Below are 16,010 nucleotides of genomic sequence, written 5' to 3'. Positions count from 1 at the left end.
TGGGGTTTCCTGGATCTGAGAGAAAATTAGAGCGAGAGAGGAGAGACAGAGCAACAGGGACCAAGCTGAAGGGAACTGGGGGAACTGGGCTCTTGAGATGCTCCAGCGTCACAGAGCAAGCTGGTTTCTGTGCATCCCTGCAAACTCAGACGATAACGTGAGAGGTGGGTGTCTTTTTAATTACAAGTTATTATTGCATGTGGCAAAGGAGGGTTTGTGCTTTGTGTTGTTGTTATTATCTTGTTTAAGTTCTGCTGAGATCCACTTTATTCTTGGAAATGATTTTTCCTAAGCTCTTCTGTTTTCCCTGTGAGGAAACAAGGGTTTCTCCTTTATTTCAGGTGAACAAAGCTAAAGTGCATGAAACATAAACTGCGCTGTTTTTTATTGCAGACATCTTTTTAGATACTATTTGAATATCTGTATATCGAGTGTGTGTTCATGTGTTTGTGTAAAGGAATGCATGTGCAGAGACAGGGTCTGAACTGGGGAGGTGGTGGGGCAGCGAGCGGGAGTATTTACCCACAGATGGCCTCTCAGTGGTGGGATTGAGATAGTCCAGCGTCCCCCCCCCCCCCCCCCCAGCTGGGACCGCACACGTCTTACCTCCACCCGGCCAAAGCGTTACCTCATCACTTCTTCTAACGATCATTTTTAATATTCTTTGTAATGTTCGACAGTTTGAATATCGCTATATAGGGTTACTCTATTTTTAAGACTAGAATGTCAACTCATGAAACCACATTTAAATTCACTAGATGCAGATTTTAATTTTAATTTGATAAATATCAGTCGCCTAAATATGATTTATGTTCATCAGGATCCGTTGAATAATTTGTTGAGAAATCTTACTGGGTTCTTTCCAGACCAATACCACGTCCGTCCACCAGGTTTCGCACTAGTCCCTGCATTAGCTTTAGCAGCATCCTGCTAACTAGCAGACAAACGAAGAAACTAACACAGACAAAACATAACCTCTTTGTCAGAAGAAGCAGAAACAGATTCAGGGACGGGATTCATCATCGTTGCAGGTTTTAAGAATCTTTTTGTGTTTTTTCTTGTGTTTACTTTCCTCTGAAACTCATTTTTGAAATAATGTTCATTTAGTTTTCTTGTACACATCATGTCTCCTACGCTCTATTGATTGAAACAGGCCTGAGGAGTTGACAGCCTCCAAACCGGTTGGGACTCTGAGTCAGCATCCAGCTGGAACTGGATAACCTCCAATTACACTGTGTGTAAAAGAACATCCTGCTCTTACGGGAAGTCAAATGGAAGTTGGCACCGACTGAAATCCCTGTCCAGAGAGTCAGTCTCCAACTGTTACTGAAGGATTATACGATCACTTAATGTCTCACTCGCTGAAGAGACTTTCTCTGTTGTGGGAGTGAGAAAACACCGGCAAAGCCCAGAAGCACCTGGAGCTCGTTCTCATCTGGAACGATGCCCGGCCCAGTTCGACCCTCTCCATCGTATCCCACCGGCCCCCCGGCCCTCCTCCTTGGACTGCTGCTCCTCACTCACCGGGGGCCCTCACACGTCAGCTGCCAGAATGACACCGAGCCTATCGTGTTGGAGGGAAAGTGTCTGGTGGTGTGTGACTCCTCCCCCTCCGCCGAGCCATCGGGCAGCGCCCTGGGCATGTCGGTGAGGTCGGGGGCGGGGCGGGTGGCGTTTTCCGCCATTCGCAACACCAACCACGAGCCCTCGGAGATGAGCAACCGCACCATGACCATCTACTTCGACCAGGTGGGTTTCACCAGGCCGTTCACTTTGTCCTCCTAAACCCACAACGTCACAGATCAAGACCATAAAGAAAACTACATTTGATCCCCTTCTGAACCGTGACGTTTCCCACAGGAATCACAATGTCACGATTTTAGAAAATTAATCATTATTAGATCCATAAGCCTTCGTCAGATTTCCACGAAGATTTTGCACAAAGCTCTTGTGAGCAGGAATTCAATGAGCTGAGTTCAGGTCTGGTTGCAGCTCCCAGTTCTCTTACATGTGTGGCCTGACTTAAACCATTAAACTGCACGAGAGCCAAAGAAGTGGGTGAAGATATGTGAACAGGTGGGTCCGCACAAAAATATGTGGATGCACCTTTTTCATGTCCTGCCACCAGATACCATACACGGTATGTGGAACGTTGTGTTTTCACGCTGCTGCCTGTGAATCATTGGTTTGAAGAATGCAGTGTAGAGACTTGATTCCTGAACCACAGGCACCACACACTCATTACATGATCACATAGGGTTTTAAATGAGACTTTAATTTGGATCTGCTGACACTATAGATAAAGAGTCAGGCATTTGCTGAGGACAACGTACGATTTATTCACTAATGGATCTCATGGTCTTTACAAAATTTCACAGCAAACAGCTGTCAAGATAATACAATATATATTTTATAATAGATACTATCTTTATTTATATAGCACCATTTATGCTGCTGCGTTCGGTGACGAGGTTTAAGACCCCCCTCCCCCCCCCCCCCCCCCCCCCCACTGGAATCTCCAATCCCTGATCACACTGTTCATACAGAAAGTACATTGGTCCTTTGCCAACGAAGGCATCCAACAACAGACCTGAGGATCTGTGTTGTGTACTGATCACTGTCCTCAACCCGGTCACATTACAAACCAGGACATGCCATGTTTCTGTGTCTTCTTGTATGTGCCTGCAAGTATTTCACATAGTACATCTGGTAGAACACTTTGTTGTCATCCAGCCTTTTGCTTTTCTATTTTAAAGAGAAGCTCAGCGGTGGTCATATTTATCAGATATTGCACAATTGAATGGACTGTTGCTTTACTTTGCTCCGGCCCTGGTTTGCTACTTTATAAACACATATCATCTTTTCATTTTGGTTTCAGATCTTGGTGAATGTCGGCAGCCATTTTGACCCGGCAAGGAGCATCTTTGTTGCCCCGAGAAAAGGAGTCTACAGCTTCAGCTTCCACGTGGTCAAAGTTTACAACCGGCAGACGATTCAGGTAAGAACGGAAGCATCAAGGATTAGTTTAGTTAGAATGTGATCCATATCCTTATTACGTGAACTGTCTTCTCAGGTGAGTCTGGTTCTCAATGGCTCGCCGGTGATCTCGGCCTTCGCAGGTGACCAGGATGTGACCAGGGAGGCTGCCACCAACGCCGGGCTGGTGATGATGGAGCGGGGGGACAAGGTCTACCTCAAGCTGGAGAGGGGGAACCTGATGGGCGGGTGGAAGTACTCCACCTTCTCTGGCTTTCTGGTGTTCCCCTTGTAGGCTGGGCGAAGGTCAGACAGCCCAGAATTTGGGGGCGATGGTCAGTTTCAGTTAATAATGTTTGAGTTCCACATTAAAACTGCTTTGATGCATCTTTACATGCATCAGATGGGTGAATTCACGATGCACCTGAATGTAATTTCCATTTGTGTAGCTCTCACGTGTCTTGTTGTGTAACGTGGTGTAAATACTGTAGCGTGTCATCTACACTGTCTGAGGTTCAGTGATTTTAAGTTAGTGCATGAAATCCGATGTTTGTGGCAGTAAAAAAAATGATTGTGTGTGTTCCCTGACTCGTACCAATCTGTCTGTGTGTCTACATCATCCAGTTCATGATCAGTGGAGCTTGATGAATTCGTGAATGTGATTCAGTTTCAATAACTTGAGGGAAACAAGGAATGCAAACAGTAATGTTCCCGTGGAGTCGACACCACCCTCATGTTTGTACTGTAGGAAAATGATTGTAAACAGTTTAGCTTTGCACTAGAAGCTACAAATAGGGTGAATGCTAAGCTAGCTCTGTCCCAAATGTCTAAACTCCACCTACCAGGAAGTCTAAAGATCACGACTCAGCACGTTGTGTCTCATTTGTTTAATCCAGCTGTGGCTTCCCCCCCCCCGACACCACATCAACCATCAGGCCTCTTTAAAGATATTTATTGTCAAACATGAGAAAACTTGATATCAACATATTGTCGGCCGTAGTTTATGTCATGCTGGATAATTTGGTTAATAATTAATTTGGGGGATTTCTTCTTCTAACGTGTGGAACTACAGTTACCATCATGCATTAGGAAATCTAATCAAGACAAGGTGCTGCCATGCTAGTTAGCCGAATTAGCCATTAGCAACTCTCGTTGGCTTTGTATCGATACTTGCACAGAAAACTATCTCTGGATCACTTTGGCACTGAAGAAAAAGATTCTCAGGCAAGTTCTGCTGTTTGAAGTCTCTCTATGTTTGACCTATTGACAGTTTAAGTAAAGATATCTGAATTGTGTGTTCAGGTTTGAGTCTGGATAAGAGAACCTCTGCTGTAGCTCATTCTAATTCTAATTCAGTTTGCAGCGCGTAGATATTTAACATGACTTGGTTGGTGGAGGAGGACAATAATAATGAGCTTCATGAAGATTGATAAAGTCCAAAAGGCAAAAATGAAAAAACGTTCCTAATCCATTTGAATTAATTGAAAAGGAATACTTTTTATTCATGTTTAACAACTTCTCTTATGAGCTTTTATTAAAATCCTTTCTCAGTTCGAGTGATTTACAAAGAGTCTGAGCTGTTTTTTTAAATTAGATTTTGAGATCACTGTTGATAACATCGTCAAATCCTCCTGCTGCAGCCTGCGTTAACAAATCTGCTCTCACGGTGTCATTCTGCAGTTCATTAGTCTGACAGCTGTCACATGTACTTATCTGACAAGGACACAAGCTCATCACACGTCCTTGATAAATGCTGAAAATATCGTGGCCTCCAAACCACCTCTGCTGTACTTTTCATACGCTCTGAATACAATGATGCAGACAGACGGTTGTTCCTTAAACAGCAGGTATCCCCCCCCCCCCCCCCCGCGTGGCCCCAGAGATGATTTGAGGATCACATTCACATCCAGACATCTAGAAACCATCCATACCTGAATCCTGATGCTTTCCTCACATAGAATCCTGAACCAGTATCAGGTACAAATACTTTTAAACCATTCAAACAGCAGCTTTATTGAAATCCCTCAATGGAACACATATATCTATATGTGAATTTGTCGTCCTCTGTGACGCACGGCGATGGTGCGTCTCTCTGCGGTGGATCCGGTGGCAGATGGACGACTGGCAGTAGGAAAGGTTCCGGTGCCAGAGGCCTGTTGAGTTCACACCGGAGCGTCTCTGTGGATTAGCCTCCACGCCCCGGTGCACAGCAGAGGCCTGTGTTAGCACTTTGCTGACTCTTGTCAGGAGGGAAAAACCATGAGAAGGCTCCAAAACGACAGAAACCGGAAAAAAACAACAGAGATGAACTCATCTATAAAGGTTCAGAAGGAGTTTCTTAGCAGCTTTAGATATTCATCCAAATGAATTCATCCGTAGTCTTGTTGATTATTTTCATTTGTGACAACTGAATGTATGAGAAATGACTTTGTCGTATTTATAAGAAGAAACATTGTGATACAACAGTGCAGAAACCCAGAAACTCCAGTTATTAATTACAAAGACCGGTTTTATGCCTGTTTAAATTCTAGATATCTTTCATTTCCATTACATTTAGAGGACGATTCTGTCAAGTATTCAAATCCACTGTTACATTGGATATCTGACACACTTATGATGGATTCAAACTGGTTTAGGATTTTTCATAGTTTTTATTTAAAATGAACATTTGAAAAAATACAAATACAAAGTTAAAACTTGGTAAAGAATGAATGTGGCCTGTAGCAAAACCTCTGTTCCACTAAAGAGATGGAGATTCCATCTTTGGGAATAGACTGAACATGAGATTTCCATCAACCATCACAAGTGTCCTGTACGGTTGATTAATCTGTTAAGAATAAGGTTGACAATACAGTCGAAATGCTGATAATGATAGTAGAGCAGAAATGTTGAGAATAAGACAGGAATGAAGTTGGAGGTTTAAGCGACTGACAGCCATGTCCTCTACCTCACTGTGAATCTCAATTTCAGCGATCATCTTCAAATTTTGTAGATATCATACTCCAGATGTCATACTCCAGTAGTTTTGATTTATTCGTATAAGTTTGGCTTTGATCTCGGAAAAGATTATATTTTTTACTTTTTTGACTTTGATCTTATTTTCTTATCGCTGGTCTCAATAATCTTCTGTACTTGTTGGAATTTCAGCTAAAACAACGTGAACTGTTTGGGAACAGGCTAGATTATAACTCTGCCTCTTGTGACTCACGGTCCTTCTGGCGTTAAGTCGTTTTTTGGCGCCTGATGGTGCCCCGCGCTGCGACCGGGGATATCTGCTGACTGCAGCTCGTTAAAAACCACATGATCGGACTCGGCTCCTGTTTTTCTGCTGACGGGGCAAAAGAGAGGTGTGAGGCGTTTCTGACTGGTAAAACATTTTCCAAACAAAAGAAGCAGAATAAATATTCCCCAGAAATACCAAAACATAATTTTAAAAGCCTCCATGTCACCAAATCTAGTTCTTCCTGCTTCCTGGATGCGGTGATGGGGGGTTGACACGAGATGGCGCTGTTGGGTGTCGCTTCCTCTCTGAAGGCTCCTTGTTGATGTACAGGGTGTTTTTGTTGCCGATCTGAACTCCCGTCACGTGGCTGCAGTGGATGTAGACATTGTGTGTTGGTTGACTCGTAGAAGGAGTCGGGCTGGAGAACTGACGCTGCAGATGTAAAAACAACAAACGAACCAAATGAGTTCAAAGTAGAGAAGAGATAAGATTAAAACTGTGACCAGGCTTTACACAAATATAATGATCTTTATAATTACACATGTTTTGCATAGTAATGTTCTGAATAAAGTGTGTGAAAGCACGATATACAAGATGTAGGATCACTTCTCTTCTGTGATTGGTTATTCATTCTCTGATGCATGTGATTAATGATAAATGTGTTTTCTTAAGTTTGGAGACATTAAGGTAATTTCTTAAATCTACCTGGAACGGTTGAGGGGGATTCTTAAAATCCCTCAGGGGATTCTTAGCTGCACTGGCCTGAGGTGACCTCGTGGTGGAAGGAGGCGCCGGCGATTAGGTTTGTGCTGGAGCTTTGGATTATTGTTGGAAGGAGGGCCGGATCGGGGCCGAACGGAGGAAGCTTTGGTTCATGGTCGTCTGTGGACGAGCGGGTCGTGTCAACATCACACATGTTTGCTTGTTGGGAGGCCGGCGGGTCTGAGAGGGAACACACGAATGTTAAAAGCTGAAGCTGTGGTAGATGATTTGTTTGTCTTGATCGTGACCTTAAACTAAAGTTCCTCCTCCAGCTCCAACTTCCTGTTTACCTTTGACCCTTTGATTTGAGATCCTCTCAGGGACCACTTCCTGCAACAGAAGGAAGTAAACATTCTGTTTGTGAGTTGTTTACAATGAACCACTCAACCATTAAACACTAAAACGACCAGTTGCATGTTTTAATAGATTGAGAAATATACATGCTCATCCCTCAATGAGATGTTTGCTTCTGATAAGCCGACGCTTTAAATTGTTTCTCACCTGAACGGGCGGGGGTCCCGTCTTCACAGTATCATGATTCTTCACCGTGGGAGACCCTGGAAGGAAAAGACAGATTCAATGACACAAAATGAAATCTGTGTTGTCTGCTCACAGTTCTCTGGTTTCACAGACTTGATCAAACTTTGTTAAACTACTAACAAATAACCTGAACTTGGTCCAATTACCTCGGGGACAGCATTAGATGCATTTAAAGGCTGCTGTTGAGAGGTTTATAATAACAATATGAATAATGATCATTATTTCGATCAAACTCAAAGGATTCAAAGATTCATTATCTTCTGCAGTTGGATGAGAAGATTGAGTTTCCTCTGCAAATGTGAAGCTAAAGCCATTAACTGGGTTCTGCTCAAAGTGTTTCATCAAACTCTTGTTTCAGAAAAGTGGATAAAAAATCATGTGAAAGAATTTGTAAAACCTTTGGCTGGAGTGACACCAAGGCTCTGAAGCTTCTCCGCTAGTTTGTCTCGTTCCTTCTGCTCCCGCTAAAAAAGGAAGAGAAATAAGTGAATCGGGAAGTGACGGATCAGTCTCAAGGGGTTTTGATGCGTCATGTTAATGTTGTGCAGCGTCAGCGTGACACGTTTGTAAAGATATTTGATATTTACCAGTTTCTTCAGCACTTCATGGACGACATCATTAATTTCATGTTCGTGCCTCTCATACAGTTTCTCTGTGATCTTTGTACATTCTGACACAAAGATTTCATGTTAGAGCACAAACGAGTAAAGGTTTAGTATTTGTCTGTGTTTGTTAATCACCAAGTTCCCACCCAAACTAAAACGTCAAGTACCAAGCACACGTTACATATATTGTGTTATTTGTATCATGCTCAGTAGTTTTCCCAGGCTAAATGAAATGCTCTTCTCACCCAAGGATGAGGGTCTTTGGGTGGGACTGGTCTCCCAGCATTTTATCATGAGCTCCACCAGTCCCCTCAGCTCCACCTGGTCTGCAGCCCGGACGCTGAGCTCATCCAGCGATGGTCGTTGTCCCCTGGGGATCTGGAACATCACAACACTGGGGGTAGCATCTAGAGCAGGGGGGAGATTATAAAAGCAGGTTGTGATGACTGTGTCCTGTTGAGATTAGATGAAATGTTTTAAGAGTCAACACTTTAATGTAGAATGTAATTTGATAAAGTTTAGAATAAAAATCTAGTTTAATTATTGTATTAAAGCTGCTTTGACCAAATATTAACAACAGAATAAACACGACAGATGGACCAGATGACAAAATGTGCATTTGAGTTCATCCTGATATAGAATCATTTTTTTTACTCTAAACTTTGGCAACCCCTTGTGGTATAATATAAAGTTTAATAATTAAGACACTTTGTAATTTTTCTACAAATGATGAATTTTGAAAGATGTAGAGATTTAACCCCCCCATTTAATAAATTCGGTCTAATTAGTTTGATTTGTTCAAATAGTAGTTAATATCAAAAATATATGTGTATTGCACCACGTCCTCACAAATGATTTTTATTTTCTTTAAATGTAATTTAACAGATAATCATCATCAAAACAGCTGCCGTTGATTATTTTACTGTAGGTCGAATCCCCAACTAATAATTCCAGCTCTGATAAGATCACACACGTGTTATCAATCCGTCCTGGCAGCATGTGGCTCAATGACACAAGCAGAGAATACAAAGGATGAGAGAGAAGCTATGAAAGATCAAATCATCACTTACATGGATATGGTTGTTTCCCTGTGGCGATGGACCACAGCAGGATACCAAGGCTGGAACAAAGAGAAGGTTAAAGACCACGATCACCACACATAACACATATCCCTTAAAGTTACACAACAAATCAAACCTGGTTCTCGTACCTGTAGATATCAAAGGCTCGTGAAGGTTTGTAATTTATGTCAAAAGCCTCCGGGGGCATGTAGTTGGTCGTCCCTCCCCCGTCTACTTTATCCGTCTTGGAAACCTGAGCCTGAGTCTGACTAGGCTGAGAAAGGCCAAAATCTGTGAGCTGGAGAAGAAGGAGCAGTGAGGGACACAATTAGCATTGGGAAGTTATTTTGCAGAAAATTAAACATAGCAGATGTTTCTGGAGCTTCAGGAGCTGCCTTTACTACAAACTTTGGGTTTTCATCTTTGTAGAACTTTTATATTCACTTAAAATAAACAACACACGAGAGGAACTGACACAACTAAACATGTCTCCAGTGAGGCCTGAAGTTTGTCAAACTCTTTCACAACCTTTTCAGTAATAAACGTTTATTGTCTCGCTCATATCATTAAGTCTCCATAAAAAAACATGCTATAACAATATCCAGTGAGCCTCGCACTCACCTTGACATTGAGATCTGAGTCCAGCAGCACATTGCTGGGCTTCAGGTCACGGTGGAGGATGGGAGGGGAGAGGCTGTGGAGGAAGTTCATCCCCAGAGCCACCTGGTGAGCCAGCCTGAAGACCAGCGGTACCGGTGGAACTCCATCTAAAGTTTTCTGTTAACAAAATGTGAGGAATAAGGACAGCTGGGATCACATTATGTTTCTCAGCTACTGTATAGATAAAGATGGAGGTTGATCTTAGTTCAGCCTCTGATAACAACGAGTCCACTTGTTTGTTCGTCAGCAGGATTACGCACAAGTTCCGTTTAGGCGTATTTGTGTAATCCTGCTGAAAAGAAAAAGCAACAAACAGACACAGGTGAAAACACAAAGTCACAAATGGAAGTAAACACTGGGATCATCCTGCAGAGCAAGATTCATCCTCGTGGAACCATCACAAGTCCACGTGGAGATGATTCACCAGGTAACAGTGAACTCACATGATAATCTGACTTAGTAGGACTCGTCCTCTGAACATTTGTACAAATATCATGAAGATCCAACATGTGGAAGCCATTTTTCCCAAAAGAACAAATGTCGACACACACACATTTACATGACTTAAGGAGTGTGTTACCTGTAGGGATTCAAGAGTTCCTTTCTCCATGTACTTCATGACCAGACCCAGCCGGGCTGAGGGTCCAGAGTTTTGTGGTCGACCATTGAAGATGCCAAGGACCTGCATAACATACTCGCTGCTTCCTCGAAGCATCATTTGGACCTCCCGCTGCAAAGCTTGGATCCTTTTTTCGTGTGTCTGTCTGTGTGTGTGTGTCACGTCAGTAAATCTCACTTATTTTCACTTTCAGAAAACAGAAAATCTTCTGTAGCTTCTCACCCTCCATCGTTATGAAGCAGCTTAATGGCCACGTCTAGGCACCACCCCTGATGCTTGGCTTTGTAGATTTCTCCAAACCCCCCGGCGCCGATCGAAACCCAGTCCGTGAGGATCGAGTTCTCAATCACTGGAGGAGGAACTCCTTCAAGGTCCATTGTAATTCTGTAGAATTTGTTGGAAGGGAGGTAACACCGAGGGAAGCAGGTCATTTAAATCATTTCCACTCTTCACCCTGAACGTCTGGGTTTGATTCAAACCAGAGTTTATCTCCAATAAGGACATTTTATAAATGTCGCTGCTCACCAGCGTTTGGGGGATTTGACCAGTTTATTCCATATGAGGACGTGAAATTTCTCAATCACTATTAACAATCATGCTGAATGACAGTTGACATGTAAATGGTAGATGGGATGAATTCAAGTAGCTCTTTTCTTGTCTTATCAACCAATCTTCACATTCACACACAATACGGCCCTTGAGGCAGTTTATTGTTCAGGTTCTTGTTGACTGGACGAGTTCTTGAGATACTTCATGAACCAGTGAAACTATCACATCCTGTTAACTTTAGACTTTGGTAATGTAAAGGCAATGTGTCAGATCATGTGACACAAACATATATATGTATTTCTTTATTGGATTATTTCTCGATAATTTCATTCTCTCTGTTTATAAAAGGAAAATAAGTTAGTTATCTAAAAGAGGCCCATGGAAACGACCTTGAGCTGATGCCTAACTAAGCTGTGAAAGACAATCTAAAACCTAAGAACCATAAAGAACAGGAAATCCTTAAGTTCAAGACCCTGAACAAGAAAATATTTTGCATTTTTTGGTTGATGATCGACTTAAATAACTAAAAGTAATATTTGTCGTTGAGAATGTCTTTTAAAAATCCTTTCTTTAACTTGTAACTTCTTTAAAATCGAGTCACAGTTCATGGTGTCATGGTGAAAAACATAATTTCTCCTGTTTGTTCCGACTCTTGAATCAACATCGGGGGGGGGGGGGGGGGGGGAGAATGAAATGACTTTCAGGTTCTTCTTCTGAGGCCCGTTTCTAAACGTTGTGTTTCTACAAGCGGCTGCATTCACACGCACACTCACAGACACACAGGAAACCACATGTTGTTCAGGTCACTGAAGGTGGAATGAATACCAGTAATTCCTGTTCAACCATTTGAAGCGTTCACAAGTACTTTCAGTTGTTGTATTGAATGTTAATATGATGTAACATCACAGATGAGGCTACCTGCCTTTTGTCCAAACCCGACAATAAAGCTTTTTAAAGAAACAAGAATATTTAAATCTGAACCAGTGGTTGAACAGCAGATTCACATCACTTGTGATAATAAGTCAAGAAAAAACACAACATTAAAGATAGAAACTACCGACAGTTTGATTTCCTGATCAGATCAAAGCCGCAGACACTCCTAACACTTGATAAGAATATGAATATGATTTGTTAGGAACAGGGAAAGTACTCACCCTCGTTGAGAAAACCCTCCTGCTCGCCCAGTGACTCTCTCTCTCTCTCTCAGCAGCAGCTACATGTGAACAGATTAAAGCAGAAGTGAGAGAGAGCGACGCAGATCCATCCCATAAAATTCACTTTCACTTCTTCTTCCGGGTTGAGGTGTGTGTGTGTGTGTGTGTGTGTGTGTGGTCGCCGTGGTGACAGCAGCATTTTTTCTGTTCTGATTTCTGATTTCTGATTTGATGGCTGTCTGTCTATATCTCTCTCTCTCGCTCTCTCTCGCTCTCTCTCGCTCTCTCTCTCTCTCTATCTGTCTCTCTCTCTCTCTCTCTCTCTCTCTCGATCTCTCTCTCTGTCTGTCATCTGATCCTTTTTAAAACTCGACTCCTTTACTTTCACAGAAACGTTTCGAGCAGTGCATGAGGATTAATATTTCGCCAGCATGGGGCTGAGTTTGTAATAACTGACAGTGGATTTAATAACATGTGATAATAAACAGTAAACGTGTGCAGCACTACTGCAGTGCTCACTTTATTAGGGACACCTGCACCAGTGCGACTCCATGCACCTGTTGTTCTCCACAGTTCAACTAAAGTAAGAAACCAGCAGGACGTCATAAAGCTGAGGGTCGTTCTTCTCTTTGATTTGTGGACAATAGAAACAACAGAGCATTGACAGACAGGAAGTGGAGGTAACATGTCTCTTCCTGTTCGAAAGACAAACTCGCTCCTCGTCAACCAGGAGACTTTCAAATCATGACATGGCTTTAAATAGATATTATTATATTATATATTGTATTTATTTATCTTTTTTCATCTACAAGGTGATTTCAGAATCTCTTTCATGTTGTATATATGTGTTAGTGATGTGTGTGACGTGTTTTAGACATTATGTCTTTAAGTCTCTGTCACTGAATCAAACACAGAGAGAGCGAAAAGCCCCTTGTGACATCAGTGGAAATCTCCCCCCCCATCTCCTGTCTAAAAGCTGAATAATAATGTTTATTATATGCCAATAAACATGCTTGGCCAATCACGGTTCAGTAAATCATGTTGTTTCAGCCTGTTTTTATATCATCAAATAACAAATTAAAGCCAAACTTGCCTTTAAACAACCCCAAATGGCAGAAACCATCCTAAATGTACTGAATTTGTATTTTGACCCTTTGGTCTGGCCCATGTCCCATCTGGGAACATAGAGGAGGCAGGTGTGGCATATTCAGCTCGAATTTATCATTTTGGCATGTGTTTAAAACATAATGACTGGTTTACCGCTTTGGGGCCCTCGTTCCTGGATTATTCCATATGTTACCCGTTAAGTTTTCTCCCTCTGAGAATGTCCTTAGACCGGTTCATAGAAAGGTCTCCATCCCTGTGTATGAAGCATGTCTTTACACAGAGGCCCCTATGTGTGACGTCATTTTATCGGGTTAGGATTAGGGTTAGGGTTAGGATTAGAGGGTTAGAAGTTCCTGACCTGTAACTTCTGTGTAATAGATCTTATTATACAAGCAAGAACGGTGTCCGCGGAGATTCCTTCATCATCACCTTCAACGTCACTGCTGCTTAAAATATACAACAAACTTGGCGTCATGAACTCAGGACGTGCTTTGTGCTGCGACAACTAACAACAGACGACTTCACACACGGTGAGCATTTCTCACTGAGCTGTTATTTGTCATCTGCTTGGTCACACTGTAAAGAACCAGTTTTTTGTGGACAAGTCATGTTGTGTTGATGTTTGAAGTGAAGCGCACAACACAAAAAGGGGGGAGTATTATAGAAATGATGAAAAAGCTATTTGCAGCGCGTTTGTCTATTTGCAGCGCGTTTGTCTATTTGTTGCGCGTTTCTGTAATGTGTTGTGTTTTGTTGTGAACTTGATGAAGATGTTTTCTTACTTTGCTTGTGTTTTGTCAACTTGCATGTGTTTTCTTAACTTGCATGTGTTTTCTTAAGTTGCTGTTCGTTGAGCTCTCAGGGCCACCGTACTAAACAGAGGTGTGAGGCGTTTCTTAATGTTGAAACATTTTCAAAACAAAAGAAGCAGAATAAATATTCCAGAGAAATACCAAAACATAATTTTAAAAGCCTGCATGTCACCAAATCTGAATCGTGTTCAGAATTGAACCTCCTCACCTGTTCTTGCTGCTTCCTGGATGTGGTGATGGGGGGTTGACACGAGATGGCGCTGTTGGGAGTCGCTTCCTCTCTGAAGGCTCCTTGTTGATGTACAGGGTGTTTTCGTTGCCGCAGTAGATGTGAAAACAACAAACGAACCAAATGAGTTCAAAGTAGAGAAGAGCTAAGACTAAACTGTGACCAGGCTTTAAACGGACAGCTGAAAATGTCTAATACCGATCAAAATATATTAGTATTTCATCCTCATTACTGTAAATCTTCCTGGATATTCAAATACTTCTCACAAATATAATGATCTTTATAATTATACATGTTTTGCGTAGTAATGTACTGAATAAAGTGTGTGAAAGCACAATATAGAGGACGTAGGGTCACTTATCTTCTATGATTGGTTATTCATTCTCTGATGCATGTGATTAATGTTAAATGTGTGTTTCTTAAGTTTGGAGACATTAAGTTAATTTCTTAAATCTACCTGGAACAGTTGAGGGGGATTCTTAGCTCCACTGGCCTGAGGTGACCTCGTGGTGGAAAGAGGCGCCAGCGATTCACCGATGGGCCGAACGGAGGAAGCTTTGAGTTCATGGTCGTCTGTGGACAAGCGGGTCGTGTCACCATCACACATGCTTGCTTGTCGGGAGGCCGGCGGGTCTGAGAGAGAACACACGAATGTGAAAACCTGAAGCTTTGGTAGATGATTTGTTTGTCTTGATCGTGACCTTAAACTAAAGTTCCTCCTCCAACGCCAACTTCCTGTTTACCTTTGACCCTTTGATTTGAGATCCTCCCAGGGGCCACTTCCTGCAACAGAAGGAAGTAAACGTTCTGTTTGTGAGTTGTTTACAATGAACCACTCAAGCATTAAACACTAAAAAGACCAGTTGCATGTTTTCTATTACTGCATATCAAAACATAAAAAATACATATTTTAAAAACCACAGATTCTCCTCCGATACAATAGAGCTGATTTGAGCCATGTATGTGGCATCGTTTTCATTTTCGAAACTGTCAAATACTTCAATTAAATAAAAAATACCAGATAGTTACTATAACAATACTAAGATAGGAAAAGTAATTAATTTGAAAGTTTACTAACAAAAAACAATGAAAGCGTCAGAAGTCAAGATCCTTGTTTTGCAAAAAATGTATCGTAGGTTATTCAATATAAAACATGTAATATGCAGCGTGATATGTATATAATAGTATGACAAAAATTTATTTTATGTGCAAATTGATATATGATATATTTACAAGCGAATTGATGTATTATGATTGATGTAATTTGATCCAATACAATATATAAAATTAGAAAAAAGTAGTCATTAGATTGTTGATGTGTTTATATACATATATCACTTAAATTACAATGTAAATTCTGTCTCTGATTGACCTTGACACGAACTCAATGTGGTGCAGCAGGAAGTGGTGCATGTAATACTTCCCTGAAGCAGAAAAAACACTCGTAGTGAAGAAACACCACAGTATTGACCAATCTGTGACAAAGGGAAAACATTAAAATACCTCAGAGACCAGTGAGTCACTTCATGATTTATAAGAAATAAAGTAATTTCATAGATTAAGGAACCGAACGATGCAGCGAGGGTCTGAACTCTGATCATATCTAAAATCTCTACATATCGTTTCTCACCTGAACGGGCGGAGGTCCAGTCTTCACAGTATCATGATTCCTCAACGTGGGAGACCCTGGAAGAAAAAGACTTGATGAAATTT

At 41.7% G+C, this 16,010-nt stretch overlaps 3 protein-coding genes across 7 annotated transcripts in view; 1 reads left to right on the top strand and 2 right to left on the bottom strand.

The window, feature by feature from the left end:
- Positions 1–1,443: 1,443 nt before the first annotated feature.
- Positions 1,444–3,271, top strand: si:dkeyp-74b6.2 (cerebellin-1). The gene is made up of 3 exons (XM_053416665.1): positions 1,444–1,749; positions 2,879–2,998; positions 3,074–3,271. The coding sequence occupies exons 1-3, from the start codon at positions 1,444–1,446 to the stop codon at positions 3,269–3,271; spliced, it is 624 nt and encodes a 207-aa protein (XP_053272640.1).
- A 2,336-nt stretch (positions 3,272–5,607) lies between these two features.
- LOC128429822 (receptor-interacting serine/threonine-protein kinase 3) overlaps positions 5,608–16,010 on the bottom strand; it is a 28,312-nt gene continuing 17,909 nt past the window's right edge. For all 5 annotated transcript variants that reach the window (XM_053415647.1, XM_053415646.1, XM_053415648.1 and 2 more), the window contains 5 exons: positions 15,928–15,983; positions 15,041–15,772; positions 14,801–14,930; positions 6,905–6,971; positions 5,608–6,631 (listed from right to left, as the gene is read on the bottom strand). The gene's annotated coding sequence lies outside the window, so the exon portion shown is untranslated. The remainder of the gene's footprint in view (positions 6,632–6,904; positions 6,972–14,800; positions 14,931–15,040; positions 15,773–15,927; positions 15,984–16,010) is intronic.
- LOC128430563 (receptor-interacting serine/threonine-protein kinase 3) lies at positions 6,431–12,338 on the bottom strand. Its single transcript, XM_053416664.1, has 13 exons — positions 12,172–12,338; positions 10,669–10,831; positions 10,408–10,591; positions 9,789–9,944; positions 9,317–9,465; positions 9,177–9,226; positions 8,352–8,513; positions 8,089–8,171; positions 7,899–7,965; positions 7,463–7,518; positions 7,252–7,291; positions 6,972–7,141; positions 6,431–6,631 (listed from the first exon to the last, which is right to left on the bottom strand). The coding sequence occupies exons 2-13, from the start codon at positions 10,821–10,823 to the stop codon at positions 6,431–6,433; spliced, it is 1,473 nt and encodes a 490-aa protein (XP_053272639.1). The 5' UTR covers positions 10,824–10,831; positions 12,172–12,338.

The sequence above is a fragment of the Pleuronectes platessa genome, chromosome 23 (genome assembly GCF_947347685.1).
Source record: "Pleuronectes platessa chromosome 23, fPlePla1.1, whole genome shotgun sequence".
NCBI classification, from domain to species: Eukaryota; Metazoa; Chordata; class Actinopteri; order Pleuronectiformes; family Pleuronectidae; genus Pleuronectes; species Pleuronectes platessa.
The sequence above is the reverse complement of the archived record's forward strand: the minus strand, read 5'-3'. Positions and strand labels throughout refer to the sequence as shown.

What these genes read in the sequence shown, in the direction of transcription:
- LOC128430563 (XM_053416664.1), bottom strand. Translation starts at nt 10,823, where the DNA reads ATGGACCTTGAAGGAGTTCCTCCTCCAGTGATTGAGAACTCGATCCTC. An exon ending in CTGCTTCATAACGATGGAGG is followed by an intron (nt 10,592 to 10,668) that starts GTGAGAAGCTAC and finishes ACACACACACAG; the next exon opens with ACAGACACACGAAAAAAGGA. An exon ending in TGGTGTCACTCCAGCCAAAG is followed by an intron (nt 7,519 to 7,898) that starts GTTTTACAAATT and finishes TTTTCCTTCCAG; the next exon opens with GGTCTCCCACGGTGAAGAAT.
- si:dkeyp-74b6.2 (XM_053416665.1), top strand. Translation starts at nt 1,444, where the DNA reads ATGCCCGGCCCAGTTCGACCCTCTCCATCGTATCCCACCGGCCCCCCG. An exon ending in TGACCATCTACTTCGACCAG is followed by an intron (nt 1,750 to 2,878) that starts GTGGGTTTCACC and finishes TTTTGGTTTCAG; the next exon opens with ATCTTGGTGAATGTCGGCAG. An exon ending in ACAACCGGCAGACGATTCAG is followed by an intron (nt 2,999 to 3,073) that starts GTAAGAACGGAA and finishes CTGTCTTCTCAG; the next exon opens with GTGAGTCTGGTTCTCAATGG.